Source organism: Eschrichtius robustus, chromosome 11 (assembly GCF_028021215.1).
Source record: "Eschrichtius robustus isolate mEscRob2 chromosome 11, mEscRob2.pri, whole genome shotgun sequence".
Classification (NCBI taxonomy): Eukaryota; Metazoa; Chordata; class Mammalia; order Artiodactyla; family Eschrichtiidae; genus Eschrichtius; species Eschrichtius robustus.
Window position 1 is genome coordinate 103,240,323 of NC_090834.1, and position 16,325 is coordinate 103,256,647.

The window sequence follows — 16,325 nt, forward strand, 5'->3', positions numbered from 1 at the left end:
TGCAAGCTGTGTTTCTAACACAGGCAAGCTCAAGGACACAGGAGGAACACTTTGCCCATGATGTCCTTCCTGGTACCAGGGCTAATGGAAGAACACAACCAGATGGGAGCGGTCCGTTTCCACTTCGACCCCTTCTCAACAGACCAGGCAGTGGTGTCCCTCATATTCATGGCCTTCTTGCTGTTGTACCCAGGAAGCCTCATTGGAAATGTCACCACTGGGCTCACAGTCTGGTGAGACCACTCCTTCCATACCCCAGTGTACTTCTTCCTTTTTGCACTGGCCATGCTGGAGATTGGCTACTCCGCCAACCTTGCTCCCTTGACTCTGGCTGGCATCCTTTCCATGGGGAGGATGCTTATCTCTCGCCCTGGCTGTGGAGCCCAGATGTTCTTCTCCATCCTTCTTGGGGAATCTGACTGTGTCTTTCTTGCTGTCATGGCCTATGACAGGTACATGGAAGTCTGTCATCCATTGCATTACAACCTCATCATGAGTTGGCAGCTCTGTGGGCAGATGACTTTAGGTTCTTTAGGTCTGGGATTCCTGTTGGTGCTGCCTTTGACCATTCTGATCTGCCACCTTTCATTCTGTGGCCACAATGAAATCTATCACTTCTTCTGTGACACGCCTGCCGTTATGCACCTGGCCTGTGCAGACATCCACAGGCACGAGGCAGCTCTCTATGCCATCAGTGTGGCCGCTGTGGCCATTCCCTTGCTCCTTATCTGCCTCTCCTATGGCTGCATTGTGGCCACCGTTGTGAGGATGGATTCAGCCCAGGGAAAGCGCAGGGCCTTCTCCACTTGTTCCTCCCACCTCATGGTGGTTCTCCTGCAGTATGGGTGTTGTACCCTTATCTACCTTTTCCCCAACTCCAGCTACTCCCCAGAAGAGGGCCAGGCAGTGTCTGTTGTCTACAACTTTTTCTCACCAGTGCTGAACCCTGTGGTCTATAGCATAAGGAATCAAGAAGTGACTAATGCAGTGAGGAGACTATGGCAAGAATGTACTTGATCAGGGAGCCAGAAATAATCCTTCTTAGAAAAAATATTCCTCAAATCAGAAGTAGGGACATGATCTTAAGGACAGGAAGCTCAAAAGGAAAAAGGAGGGAGTGGAGAGATGACTGTCCCATGGCTGTCTCGCCTGTGAAATGCTAATCAGTACTAATTCATCCACTTTGTATTAGATTCAGATGATGAAACCCTGGATTGCTTACAAAACCAGCCTCCTCTCTCACCATAGTGCTTAGCATAAGGACTAGCACAGGAATGTCAGTGAAGAAGAGAATGATTGAATGGATGGATAAGATGATGACAGCAGTTGATAAAGTAGATGTTTTGAGAATGGGCCATCATGTATATTTCAGGCTATAGGTAACATTCTCTTACAAAGGTGCAGAGCCAGCATGACTAAGCACAGGCAACAGAGCACAAAGTTTAGAGCTAAAGGAATAGATTCAATATGGAGTCAGGTTTGTTCTTCTTTGTAACAGTAGTGTTACTGACCCAGGCCCTTGTACTCTTTAATCAATAGAAATTGATAAGAGGCCAGACGAGAATTTCAGGCAAGTCTGTATTGGGGCTTGTGCTGCAGCATGAGGGAGAGAAAATAACAGGTGCCCTTGCTTGCTCCAGAAAGGAGCTGCTTGGGTCCTTAAATGCGGTAACAAGGGGGGGCAGGTCCGTGGGTTGGGCAGGAGGTGTAGCTTAGGTGGTCTGCCCACCCACTTGGCAGTGCCATGCCCATGGATCATGCATAATACCCTGCTTTTGCTCCCAGCACCTCAGAAGTGGCCTCAGATTTGTGGCCTTTTTGTATCCTATTGTTCATAATTGCCCCAACTGTGCATGCTTGCAGTTATTTTTAGTCCCTTATAGTTTCTTTGTATTCTGTTGCTCAAGGAGATGTTTGTCCAGGTGCAAGCACTCTGGTAAAGGGTCCCAGGTCCCAGCCTACCTCAGTAGAGTCATCTGCTTCTCATGGCAGGAGATTGGCTCCTGTGATCCTTGCAGGAGAATCCCAAAACAGCAGTAGCCAATGAGCAGGGCTGTCGTGGAGATTGGTGGAGAGGACCAGAAGGAGGACTAAGAGCAGGGAAAGATATTTCCAAGATACCATCCTTAAAGAGAAAAAGAAAAGAATCCCATTCTTTTATTGATGTTGCAAATGCAATAGATGATAAAAGCTACTCTATTCCATATCTGATTGTGCTACACACAAGAAAGGGGAAAAAGGGGAAAAACAGTATGAAAACCTGATGACAAGAATTCTTGGGACCCTTGGCCAGGCAGCAACATTAAGAAGTACAGGAGCATGCAGAATTTTGAATAGTGCTAGTGTGGAGAGTCAATAAATATTTTATTGATAACAATGGTATTTGTTGAAATTAATAGGTTATTTCTCTAATTATTTTTAATTTATTCTATTCCCAATATCCTTATACAAAAGATGTGAAGTGGCTTAGAAATACATTGAATACAAAAGTTAAAAACACATTGTCAGGACTTCCCTGGTGGTCCAGTGGTTAAGAATCCGCCTGCCAATGCAGGGGACACAGGTTTGATCCCTGGTCTGGGAAGATCCCACATGCGGCGGAGCAACTAAGCCAGTGCGCCACAACTATTGAGCCGACATGCTGCAACTACTGAAGCCGGAGCACCTAGAGCCCGTGCTCCGCAACAAGAGAAGCCACCGCAATGAGAAGCCCGTGCACCGCAACGAAGAGTAGCTCCCGCTTGTCTCAACTAGAGAAAGCCCACGTGCAGTTACAAAGACCCAGTGCAGCCAAAAATAAAAAAAACAAAACCAAAACAAAACAAAAACCCCCCACATAGTCAAGAAGATCAGGGTGAAGGCAAAATTCAGGAAGAATATAGTAGTAAGATTTCTATGCAGAAATGTAAACCATGGGCTTCCCTGGTGGTGCAGTGGTTGGGAGTCAGCCTGCCAATGCAGGGGACACGGGTTCGAGCCCTGGCCCGGGAGGATCCTGCATACTGCGGAGCAGCTAAGCCCGTGCGCCACAACTACTGAGCCCGTGTGCCACAACTACTGAAGCCTGCGCACCACAACTACTGAAGCCTACGTGCCTAGAAGCCACGACAATGAAAAGTCCGCGCACTGCAACGAAGAGTAGCCCTTGCTAGTCGCAACTAGAGAAAGCCCACACACAGCAACGAAGACCCAACGCAGCCAAAAATAAAAACAAAAAACAAACAAGCAAAAAAAGAAATGTAAACCATGTGCTTCTCTGCAGTTTATAATAGTGGTCACCTACAGGTATCTGAGCTTCCTAGTAGCCAAAGTAAAAAATAAAATACAATCAAATTTGAGAGTTTGAAAGGTCATATAATTTCTAGACATAGGGAGAAATTTAACACTGTTTTGGGGTTAAATCTCAGATGTAAAAGAATCTTTTCTTACTGCTTTTCAAAAGCGAATACAGCACATTTAACAACATACCAACAATTATAATAATAACACTAGCTATCATTTATTGAGCCCTGAAGTATGAGCTAGATATTGTTTTAGGTGCTTAGTACACATTAACTTACTTGAATTCCACAAAGTCTTAGGAGATAGGTACCATTATTATCCCCATTTTACACATAAAAAACTGAAGTTCTGAGAGGTTAAGTCATCTTCCCAAGATCACACAGGCAGTTAAGTGCTGGCACAGTTTCATTCCAGAGCCTGTGACCTTAACCAGTATAACATATAGTAAATTTGAAATTAATTTTCTAGGGCTAATTCTCAATGTAAATGGATGGAGTGACACTGACGTTCAAGTCACTTAACACAGTTCTGGAAGGAATGATCACAGTCAACTAAAGAATACAGCTCTCTGATGTTTTAACTTGATTTTAGTTTAGGGAATAAATCTAAAACTATGAGAACCTGATTGGCAAGCATGTCTTTCCGGAAGCGCTTTCGCAAACACGATTTTACTCAAGCAGTGTCTTGATGAAATGAGTCTGTTGTAACAGACACCAGGCTGTGAGGAAGTAAAACAGGTGAGCAAATTGAATGAGGGAGGGCAGCGTGTTCATACTGCCAAGTCAGCTGGGTCAGGAAGGGTTCACCAGTGAGCTACCATGTCTTACTGACCTCAGGTCCTATTGCTGAATTTGCCTTCTAATGGTAAGTTTGAGAAATTTCTTCTTTAATTTTTGATACGTTACCTTTCATTGGTCCCTTATTCCTTCTTTAAACATTTTCTTTTACATTTTAAAAATAATACGTGTTCATGAAAAGAAATTCAAAGCAGTAGAGAAAAATGCAAAATAAAAAATAAAGCTTCCCCCAGTGGTAACCACCATTCACAGTTTCTTGTTGTGTATATCTTTCCAGAGATTTTCTATTACAGTACAGATATAGGTATAGTCAATTTCCTTCAAAAATCCACAAATGGGATAGTGTTACAAGGCTCTTCTGCCCTTTTCCTCATTTAATGTATCTTGTACATCTTTTTATATCAGCACGTATAGATCTACCTCATTCTTTTTAATAGATGCAGAGTATTGATTTTACTCAATTGGTCCCCCTGTTGATGGGCATTTTTTTTAAAACATCTTTATTGGAGTATAGTTGCTTTGCAATGGTGTGTTGGTTTCTGCTGTATAACAGGGTGAATCAGCTATACATGTACATGTGTTCCCGTTTCTCCTCCCTCTTGCGTCTCCCTCCCACCCTCCCTATCCCACCCCGTGGGCATTTGTTTTACTGTGATAAATAATGCTGCAATGAGTGTCCCTGTCCACAAATCTTTGCATACTTGTAAATCTGTAGAATAAATTCCTGGCAGTGAAATTGCTGAGTCAAAAAAAAAAAAAAAAAAGAAAATGCAGCCAGTTAGACCCATACCCTCTTCACATTACCAAACACAAATCCTTTCAGATATATTTTAAGATTTGATTGTTACCCAGATAAGTTTGACCTGGGAACTAAAAAAACTTCAAGAACAAATAGAAGAAACGATTTTTTTGTAGTGACATTCAGACCTCGCCACTATTGATCTTTCCTCTTAGGAAAAAAAAAAGATCTTTGGGGCCACACAGCCTTTGCTGGAGCATGTCTCCGCTTCCTCTTCCTGGAGAGGTGAGATGTGGGTCAGGATAAAGGTCAAGGCCTCACTGAGAAACAGCAGGATTCACTAGCCCCCTTCAGCCCACAGAGACACTGCACGTACCTGTCAGCTATGCCCACTGTGGTTTTCAATTGCATTTGGGAGAACCAGGTTGAATGTTGGGGTCAGCTGTGTACCTGAGCAGGACCCTAGGGGGCCTTCCCAGGGCAGACCTCTCCCCCATATCCTCTGCTTTAGCTCCTTTCTGAAGTACCTAGATAATAGTATCTGATGCACATTTCCTGAGTTTTTTACAGGTGCTAAACCCACCACCAAATGGAAGAAATTAACTACTTGATGACCATGAGCACGTAGCCTCATGTCTTCGTGGATTGATAATGTTTAACCCCTGTGACACTGCCTTGTTACCTCACCTCAACCAATCAGAGAATTGTGCACGAGCTGATCACATACCCTGGGACTCCCCTCCCTCACCTTGCCTTTAAAATGGCTTTGCTGAAATCCATCGGGGAGTTTGGCTTTTTGAGCATTAGCTGTCCTGGACTCCTTGTATGGCACCTTACAATAAGCGTTGCACTTTCCTTCACCACAACCTGGTGTCAGTAGATTGGCTTTACTGTGTGTGGGCGAGCGGACCCAAATTTTGGTTTGGTAACAGCTGGAAAGACTCAGTGAACCAGTGGGGAATGTGGAGAGAGCATCCTGGGAGAAAATGATGCATTGGTCATAGAAATAGCTTTGTGGCCTCACTGGGTACAGTCATTTTCTCATCTAAACTCCGTGGAGTCCGATTCTAGAAGAAGTATCAGAAGATGACTAAAAGCTAGTGTCACTAAGGAGTTGTTACCGAACCAGGTTGTTTGCTTGACATGCAGCAAGTCAAAACACTGAGATGCCAAGATTTGCAGCAAAGAAAAGGTTTATTCACAAGACAGCCAAGAAAGGAGATGAGACAGGAAAACCAGTCTCAGCTCCATCTCCCTGAAGCCCAGGGGCCTGACATATTTATGGGATAAAGAACCAAGGCAGACTTCCCTGGTAGTGCAGTAGTTAGGAATCTGCCTGCCAATGCAGGGAACATGGGTTCGAGCCCTGATCCGGGAAGATCCCACATGCCGCGGAGCAACTAATCCCGTGTGCCACAACTACTGAGCCTGCGCTCTAGAGCCCGTGTGCCACAACTACTGAAGCCCAAGCACCTAGAGCCCATGCTCCACAACAAGAGAAGCCACCGCAATGAGAAGCCCGCGCACCGCATCGAAGAGTAGCCCCCGCTCGCCGCAACTTGAGAAAGCCCGCGTGCAGCAATGAAGACCCAACACAGCCAAAAAAAAAAAAAGAAAAAAGAAAAGAACCAAGGTGGTCTAAGACATGGGGAAAGGTGATTTGAGGTAGGGAAAAGGTGAAGTAATTGGTGTTCTGCGCAGGCATATCTGAGTTACATGCTTCTTCATGGGATGTGTGTTCAAAATGGTGGTGTTAAGCATGATCTGAGGGTGGAGTTTTTGGCCTTCTGATGTTAAAAGGTCATTAGACACCTGCACAGGCCCAGTTTTAGGGTCAGTGGTCCCAACCAGTCTTAGCCAGCTAGAAGTAGAACTACACACAGCTGACTCCAAGTTCCTAGGGCAAACATCTTACTGTTTAGGCTATGTGAAGCTTGGAGGGTACGCAATTTGCAACAAAATAATTAAGGTGAACTTGCTCAGTGAAGGCAGGCACCAGGCAGAGGGGTTTTTAGAAAGCTTTAAGACAGGTTCAAGAATTTCTGTTAGTCACCAATTTCTGTTAACCCTATGGGGCATGGTTTCAGAGTCAGTAGATTTTTCTCCTTGCAGCCTTTTAAACATGAATAATTACTTAGCACCTGTAAGGTATAGGCACATTAAACTCAGCAAATAGAAAATCAAAGGGACTAGGAAAAAAAGAAGAGAAAGAAAGGCAAAAGAAATGGAGAGAGGGAGAAATGGAACTGGGAGGCAAAAATGGAGAACTTAAAGAAGAAAGGTTAAAAAATTTTGTGTGGCTGGAATTAAAAAGTAGACTGCCAGATATGGCCTGCGGTGTCAGAGATGACTGTGGCTCTGGCTGCAGTGGAAAGGGTCTAGACTCCAAATAAAGTGAGTTCCAGCCCCAGCACGGCAGCCGTTCTGTTATATAGCATTCTGAAGTGTTGAGCAGTGTAACAAAACTGCTGAACACAGAGCGTCTGAAAAGCCATCCACCGCCTATGTGTAGCGTGTGGGTCAGCAGCTGGCAGCCTCTGCTCCAGAGCAACAGAGTGGCTTTGTTTGTTCTTCTCTGAGTGGACCACTGATACTTGCTAAAATACATCCCAGCTCAGTACACATACAATTAGACTTTCAAGTGGCTGGTGATTGTTTCTTCTGGAATTGTTTTGCATTTTTCTTTCAAGATTGCTTTGACAAACTCCTGCCAAGTTCTCTCTCTCTCTCTCTCCTCTCCTCTCTCTCAATCTCTCTCTCTCTCACACACATACACCTGTAGGCCTTCATTTCAACAATATTTCCAGAGTTTTCAGAGCTACTTGTCCTTGAGATGAAAGTTTTTGGTAATACATACATGAGCATTTAAACCTTTTTTTTGTATTTATTTAAAAGTGAGGGATAAAAAATATAGCCAGTACAATGATGCTGTTACATTAAAAAAAAAAAGTGAGTGAAGGACTTCCCTGGTGGCGCAGTGGTTAAGAATCCGCCTGCCAATGCAGGGGACACGGGTTCGAGCCCTGGTCCGGGAAGATCCCACATGCCGCGGAGCAGCTAAGCCCGTGTGCCACAACTACTGAGCCCGTGAGCCACAACTACTGAGCCCTCGTGCCACAACTACTGAAGCCCGCGTGCCTAGAGCCCGTGCTCCACAACAAGAGAAGCCACTGCAGTGATAAGCCTGCGCACCGCAATGAAGACCCAACGCAGCCAAAAATAAATAAATTTTTTAAATTAATTAATTAATTTTATTTATTTATTTATTTATTTTGGCTGTGTTGGGTCTTCGTTTCTGTGCGAGAGCTTTCTCTAGTTGCGGCAAGCAGGAGCCACTCTTCATCACGGTGCGCGGGCCTCTCACTATCGTGGCCTCTCTTGTTGCGGAGCACAGGCTCTAGACGCTCAGGCTCAGTAGTTGTGGCTCACAGGCCCAGTTGCTCCGCGGCATGTGGGATCTTCCCAGACCAGGGCTCGAACCCGTGTCCCCTGCATTAGCAGGCAGATTCTCAACCACTGCACCACCAGGGAAGCCCTAATAAATTTTTTTTAAAAAGTGAGTGAGCTGAATTTAAGTAAAGAAAAACATTAAGTAAATTATACTGATAAGTTAGATAAAACATAAATCATGAAGGTTGTTCATGAATGGCCAAACTTTGAAAAAATTTTGTTTCTACATTTTATAATGGCCTTGACCAAAAGCACTAGTGGCCGCTGGTATAAAACACATAATTTATAGGGAGTGTGATAGGGTCTTGGATGATATTGGTGAATAAATAAAGGAATGCTCAGTGCTATAACATTCTGCAATCAGTGAATACCAGACATCCATTAGGTGCTTAGCTCCATACTAGGTGATGAGATGCAATTGAACTGAGTTGAACTAGTCACTCCCATTGAGGACCTATCCTAGTAGAGGTTGAAAAATGAGTGTATAAACACAATGCAGAGTGATAAATGCCATAATTGGGGTGGGCCCAAAGCCACCATGGAGCATGGAGCAGGGAGTAATTCTTCGTTTTTGGAGGAGTGTGGGGGAAGGTGTGTGTATCACAGTAAAGCTTCATGTAACAGGTGACACTTGGCTGAGTTTTGAAGGATCCGTAGAATTTGTCTAGGTACACAAAATTAACCTCTAATTGAATAAATTAAAACTGTATGTCTTGGACTTCCCTGGTGGCGCAGTGGTTAAGAATTCGCCTGCCAATCAATGCAGAGGATGCGGGTTTGAGCCCTGGTCCGGGAAGATCCCACATGCCATGGAGCAACTAATCCCGTGTGCCACAACTACTGAGCCTGCGCTCTAGAGCACGCAAGCCACAACTACTGAGCCTGCGTGCCACAACTACTGAAGCCCGCGCGCCTAGAGCCCATGCTCCACAACAAGAGAGGCCACCGCAATAAGACCACACACCGCATGAAGATTAGCCCTCACTCGCGGCAACTAGAGAAAGCCCACGTGCAGCAACGAAGACCCAATGCAGCCAAAAATGAATAAATAAAATAAATAAATTAAAAAAAAAAACTGTATGTCTTTCTAAACTACCTCAAACTTGGAGAGTAAAAATTTAGGCAATAATTAAAATATAGCTAAGTCTAGCAGCAATTAGACCAGTTTAGAATATCATGTCCCTAAACAATTCCTGTTTGTGTTCAAATATTGACCTACAGAGGATGGTCAAGTTAAAAGCCAAGATAGCCTCTTGGGGCTTGGTTGAACCAAAGTAGGCAGGGAATTCTCCAGAAATGAGATGAGAAGGGGTGAGAGTTGAGAAAGAACCCAGAATTCCTACTCTGCAAATCCCAAAGTCCCATGTTCTTCCCTTGAGATGTAGCAGCAGGGAAGGATTAACAGTATCTAGATGTGTGCTTTCCTCAGTTCTCTGGGTAGTTTCTCAGAGATTCAGTCTCAATGGTTCCCAAGGTATTAAGAAGAGGATTCCACCTTGGGCTTCACTCAGCCTCAGGGAAGGATGTGGCTGCCAGCCTCTCTAGGCAGAAGGTAAGGAGGGTAAGGGAAGACCAGGCTGATTGAGTTGTTGTGTGGTCTAGACCCTGGGGAATGAACCAATGAACCCTACTGACCTTGGGCTTTCCTGATCCTGTGAGGGGCTTCCTCATGTGGAGATAGATACAAATGAATTGGAACATTAGTTTAACCTCCTGGAGCTAATGATGTGACACTGTTGATGTCAAATATACTAACAACAAGCAGATCTTCAAAAGACACTCCACTGCTGAGGGTGAGAGAAGGAACTCTGTCTCTCCCTAGAGAGACAGAAATGTGTCCCATTTCCTAGGTTGTCTGAGACGGGTATGAGAGAGTTGTTCAAAGAGGACTACATGCTTTGTTGGGACACCCAGAAAACATAGTGTAATCTGCTGAGTTTTCAAGTTACACACCCAATGCCTAGTTGATAGTAGCTGCTAGATAAATTCTTGTCAAATAAGTGAATGCATGAACAGTCCTATTAATTACACTCAGTGAGCGGAGAAAGTAGATGAGTATGCAAAGGTCTTTGCGGAAAAGGAAGGGCTCTCTGTGTGAAGAATGCCATGTCTTTGGAGGCAGTGCTGGTGCCACAAAAGAGACTCATCAAAGAGCATGCAGTGTTACTGAGGGTTTATAGTTCCTGGGTAAGAAGAGGTCTGGCATTTCCTGATTCACGTAGCAAGGAACTGTGCAATAGCAAAGGCAGGATAAAGCAGACAGTGGAAGAGAACGTTTAACCACAACCAAAGCTCACAGTATTGTTATTTTTATCCCATTGAGAAGACCCCAGAGGAGGAGTAAACTTGGGAGTGAAGAGGGGAGAGATTTCTCACTCACTCATCAATGCCTTGGATGAAGACACAAAAGGCAAGAATAATTTTTTATTTGTATAATATATTTATTATTCTTTGCTCCTAAAAATAGAGTGCCTTACAGTAAAACCCTAGCTACAATGAGATCAAGATCAACTTATAAAAGGCTGTATAAAAGACAAAAGTTAAATAGAAATGAAGATATTGGGGCTGAGAAATGCTAAGCAATTAAATATAAAACTTAGTTTTGGGCTTCCTAGCAGCTAAGGCAAAAAGGGAAACGAATTATGTAGCTCTCACAGACAAGTAGGATGACTTATGTGTGTTCATTAAGAGAGAAATGTATGTGTCTGGGTGAGGGTGTGGGGAATGCATTGAGAAGTCAGGTGAGTCTTTATCCCAGGTATGTTGAACATCCATTGTATAAACAATGTGATTGTTTGTTGCAGTGGAATTCACTGTAGTTTTTAAGTGTTCCAGAGATATTCCACACAGAGAGCCTTGTATTTTTAAACTGATTTGAAAACTGACTGATATTCTGAAGAAAATTTTGAGGGATATTAAGGGCAGTATGCTTGAAGGATGTGGCTTCCTTGAGCTATGGTCTAATGCACAGTTATAGCTTTGGGAAGCCTGTTCATTAGATTCGTAGATGACAATGGGGAGAAATTGATTATTTGTTGGAGTAAAGAATTGTCATCCTCCATAAGATCTCAATGGGCTAGAATGATGAGCTAAGTCTGAAAGGTTGACTTTAAAAAGAGATGAAGGTAAAAAAAAGAGAGAGGGAAAGGAAAATAGGAAGAAAGAAAAGGGAAGGGGTGGAAAAGAAAGGGAAGGAAGAAGAAAGGAAGGTAGGAAGGAAGGAAGGTAGGAAAGAAGGAAGGTTAACTACTTAACAACAAACTCAGCCCAAGTCAAGGTTGTGGTATGTCTGGAAATGAACAAGCACATAAATAAATAACTAGATTTAGCACAATCTTGGACAACATTATTGGCAAGTGTGCAGATTTTGTGGCTATATTTAGGTGTTAATCCTCGTTCTGACAATTCCTGGTTGTATAACTAGGGGTATGTTATGTACTTCAGTGTCCTTGCCTTTCAAATGGGCATTTAAAAAAGCAATAACATTTGTAATGTTAAAAATAAACACATATTCTTCACAGAAAGTTTGAAAAATGGAGAAAAGCATGAAGAAAATAGTCATCTCCCATTTTTCTCTAAAACACCATTGAGAGTTTATTGTTTCCTTTTAGACTGGTAGCAGAATTGGTGTCATGTTCCGCATGCAATGTTGCCTTTTCGTTTTCTTCATTTAACATTATATTGTAAGCACTTTCTCACTGTATTAAACCTTATAACAATTTTAATGTCAATACAACAGTTCATCATATTAATACACCTCAAGTGACTAGAATGTCACCTCTTGTTAAGCATTTGTTTTGTTTCCTTATAAAAATTATTATCAAAGCACACTGCACATATCTTTGTGTATTTGGCTCTATATTCCAGATTATTACCTCAGGACAGATCCTTCAGTGTGAGGGTAGTGATTCAATACATATAATTTCTTGAAAATTGCTGATTTTCTTTCTAGAAGGGATATGCTCTTTTAGCATCAGAGTACTAAACTGAAGATTATTACTTCTACTTCAAAAGTACTGGGGAGCAGTCGTTGACATTGATAGAACCTCAGTAACTCTCCAATGTTCATGTCAATACAGAGTTACATGGTACCCAGTATTGTGCTAGGTCCTGGGTATTAGTGAAGAACAGAATCCAGTCAGTCCCTGCCCTCATGGAGATGAGGAGGGGACAGAGATACACAAGTGATCACAGCGGCAAACACATCATTAAAGGAGTGGTGAGATCCCTGGTTATAGATAATAGTTCTCTTTCTTGTGCCCGGCTTGTCCCCTTAATGTCTAATTCACGAAGATTATTTGGGGTAGAGTGTGTGTTGGTCGCCTTTACCCAAAGTAGGAAGAGAGGCAGGCAGGTGTGTGCTCCAATGCTGCTCCTAGAAAAGGAATTAAAATTCTCAAGGAATAATAGTCTTAGAAACTTCCAAGTGAAAAATTTCCCACTATGATTCCACCCATCTTCCAACCCTCTTACCCACACAAGGCTGTGCCCAACAGATGACAGTACAGAGGCAGAAGCATTTAGAAAAGGAAAGAAAAACTTGCAAAACATGCAGGGAGCCAGACTTTAAAAGTACCGGCCTGCCAGAATAAAAAACACAACAAACATTCAAAGGAAAAAATTGCAAATCAGCAAGAATACTAAGGTTGAATTATTCTGTTTGTGGTGGAAAACAACGTCCTTACATGATTATCATATTCATAAAGGTTGTGATATATCTTCAGACATCAGCACAGCAAAAGTAAGCAAAAATACATTCTTTTGGTGGGGGGGACAAAACCAGTCAGGTGATCCTGTTAGTTTTGGTTTAACTCAGGGTGCAAAGTGTCCCCCCCCCCCCACTTACTGTGGCATGTGAAGTATTGACACTTAATCATTGGACACAAGGCCAAGTATCAGTTTTTGTTTCTACAGTAGATATGATGTGTTGGTGTGTGTGTGTAGTCAGGGTATGTTGTTTTGGATACCATGTACGCTTGCCCTGAAATTCTTTCCTACCGATCATGGGCAGCAGAAAGAAAACTGGATAAAGAGATTCTAAACTAAATTAAAATAATAAGATTCTTTTCCTTTATGCATTCAACAATCATCTGTTAAAACGTTCTCTATGCTAGTCATATGGACAGGACTTGGCATTTAATTTGGGGACCATTTATAGAAGTGAGGGCAGAATTAAGGGCACTTACGGTTACCAAGTCCAAGCTTGGACTGTTCACCGCAAGACAGGACAATAAATCGAGAGACGAGTTGTTGGGGCAAGGAACAGTGACTTTATTCAGAAAGCCAGCAGACTGAGAAGATGGTGGACTCGTGTCCCAAAGAACCATCTTGCTAGGGTTTGGATGCTAGTTTCTTCTATAGAACAAAGAGGGGGAGATGAGGAGATAAAGTAAAAAAGGCAATAAATTGTTGCAAATATTTCCTGGTTCCAGCCAGGTTCCCAGGAAGGTGTTAATTTCTTCTTTCCTGCAGTCATTCACGGGTGGGCCTGGTCAGGATGTTTCCTGTGAGCTAAACAAAGGTATTTTAGCTTAAGCTCAGGCATGGGAGGCAGGGTTCCCAGAGATGGGCCATTATGTATACTTTAAGCATATAGGCAACACTTTAGTGATTAACTTGTAGCAAAAACAATAGAAAACAAAGGTTAAACGAAAAGAAAAAGATCCAATATGGACTCAGATTTATTTTTCCTTGTTACACTGTAAGGGATGGTGAGGCACTCAGGGCTAGCAATGGTAGGAAACTGTTTGCATCCTGGGGCCTGAAGTGACAAGGTGAGAGAACACTGTTACTGGAGCCCAGCAAAAACTGGAGCCATGGAAGATGGGCCACCCAACAAGAGCTGTGGTCATAGAACCATCATGGTAGAGGGAGAAGGGGGTAGTGGTGTGTGTATGGGGAGAGGGATAAATACCCTACAGACCTTTGTGCTACTCTTTATTTTCCTTCAAGTACCTTCATTGGCCACATCCAACCAGAAGCCACAGGGTGAGTGAGCTCACATGATTCAGGCCTTAGTGACCAGCCTCCCAGGCGGCAGAGCAGGGTGGAGAGTGGATCTGGGGGGGTAGACCTAGATTAACCAACAAAACGTTCCCTTTGCGTATCACTAAGAGGAAGAGCAGTCTCCAAAAGTGATGGAAACATAGTGTCCAGAGAGGTGGGAAAAAATTTGGCTAGAATAGCATCACAGAGTCCTTGGGTGAGGAATTTCAAGGAAAAGGGAGACTCCAGTGCAACAGAGGTCAAGTCAAAAAGTAGCCATTGGATTCAGCAATTTGGAAGTCATTGGTGACCTTCATTAGAGTGGTCTCTGGGTGTAAGACCAGAACCAGACTGTGCTAAAGAAAGAATAGGAAATGGTTGAAATGCAAAGGAGACAGGGAGCCTTTAGAGGATGATATAAGATTAAGGGAAGTTGCTTTTTGCTATGAGGTGTAGAGGCGGAGCAGAGGCAGATACTGGAGACAGACTGAATGATTGTGAAGCAAGATCACAGAGGAAGCAGGAGGGGCTGAGACCACTAGCTTTGCAGAGGAGAGGGGACACTTCTAGAGAGGCATATGGGGATTTGCTATGGGTATATGGAGGGAGAATGTTGTGGGTCTAGAGCTGGTGAGCATGATGATGAGTTGCCTCCAGGTAGCTTCTGTTATTTTTTTCAGTGAAGTTGGAGGCTGGGTCATTACTGTTGGTGAGAGAGGAGGTAGCAGAAGAGAGGTCTTAAAGACACCAGGGAAATTTGCCCTGGTCTTGGTGGGGACCCAAAGGAGCAGCTGACTCAGAGCCTTGGGGACAGCACTGGGGTTGATAATACCTCTGTATCCCTACCGTGGCACCAGTCAGCAGAAATTTGTGATCTTCTTTAGTCATGTTCAGCCTGGAATGAAGATGCTGGATATTACCGAAGGTAACAGAGTTGGCAGAAGATCAAGGAGCCAAAGACAGTGATAGTATTGGTAAAAGACTGATGGAAGAGATGGACCATAGATCTTGGTTGGATGGGGCAGGGCGGAAAGCCCAAAGGAGGCTTATTTGGGGGAACTGGAGGCATCAAAGGTGGTCTTGAAAAGGTGGAAGAAGAATAGTATTAATGATGATTGCTAACATTTATGGAGAGTTTCCTAGGGGCCAGACACATTTAGTTCTCACAGCAATCCTACCTGCTGTGTCCTACTGTTGTCTTCACAGATGAAGAAATTGAAGCAGAAAGCTTCAGCAAGTTGTTCAAGGTCATACTGTTGGTCAATGATAACCAGACAAGAGATTGAGGGCGTAGAGATTTGTGGTCTAGGAATAGTATACTGTGGGTTAACATTTCATCGCTGACTTGAACAGATATTCATAAACCAATTTTCATAGCAGCGTTATTCACAATAGCCAAAAGGTGGAAACAATCCAAGTGTCCATGAACAGATGAATGGATAGCAAAATGTGGCATACACACATACAATGGGATATTATTCAGCCATGAAAAGGAACATAATTTTGATATAAGCTACCACATGGATGGACCTTGAAAACATCATGCTTAGTGAAATAAGCCAGACACCGAAGGACAAATACTATATGATTCCACTTACATGAGGTATGTAGAATAGGCAAATTCACTGAGACAAAGTAGGATTGAGGTTGCTAGGAGCTGGGAGGAGGAGATCGTGGAGATCATTAGTTTATTGGGTAGAGTTTTTGCTGGGGATGATAAAAAAGTTTCGGGTATAGATAGGGGTGATGGTTATACAACATTGTGAATGTATTTAATGTCACTGAATTGTACACTTACACATGGTTAAAATGATAAATATTATGTAATGTATATTTTACCACAATTAAAAAGAAAAGATTTCAGTGGGGAGCTACTTCTGTGTGATTACAACAACAAAAAAGCTGTTGTAGAAGTAAGTTGCTGAATTTGGAGGTAAAGATGGTTTTCGTTGAGGAAGGAAGGGAGAGGCCAGGAGCTGAACAGGTCATCCAGCAGGAGCCCTGTGTCCTGACATTTATCTATCCTCAGGGGGCAGCGCCTGTGCCATCAGCAGGCCCGATGCATTGAATCC

General features: G+C 43.2%; 1 protein-coding gene across 1 annotated transcript; it reads left to right on the top strand.

Annotated features, from left to right (window-relative positions):
* Positions 1-84: 84 nt before the first annotated feature.
* Positions 85-1,017, top strand: LOC137772286 (olfactory receptor 10V1-like). The gene is given in 1 exon segment (XM_068556142.1): positions 85-1,017. A coding segment is annotated over 1 exon segment (933 nt).
* Positions 1,018-16,325: the final 15,308 nt, after the last annotated feature.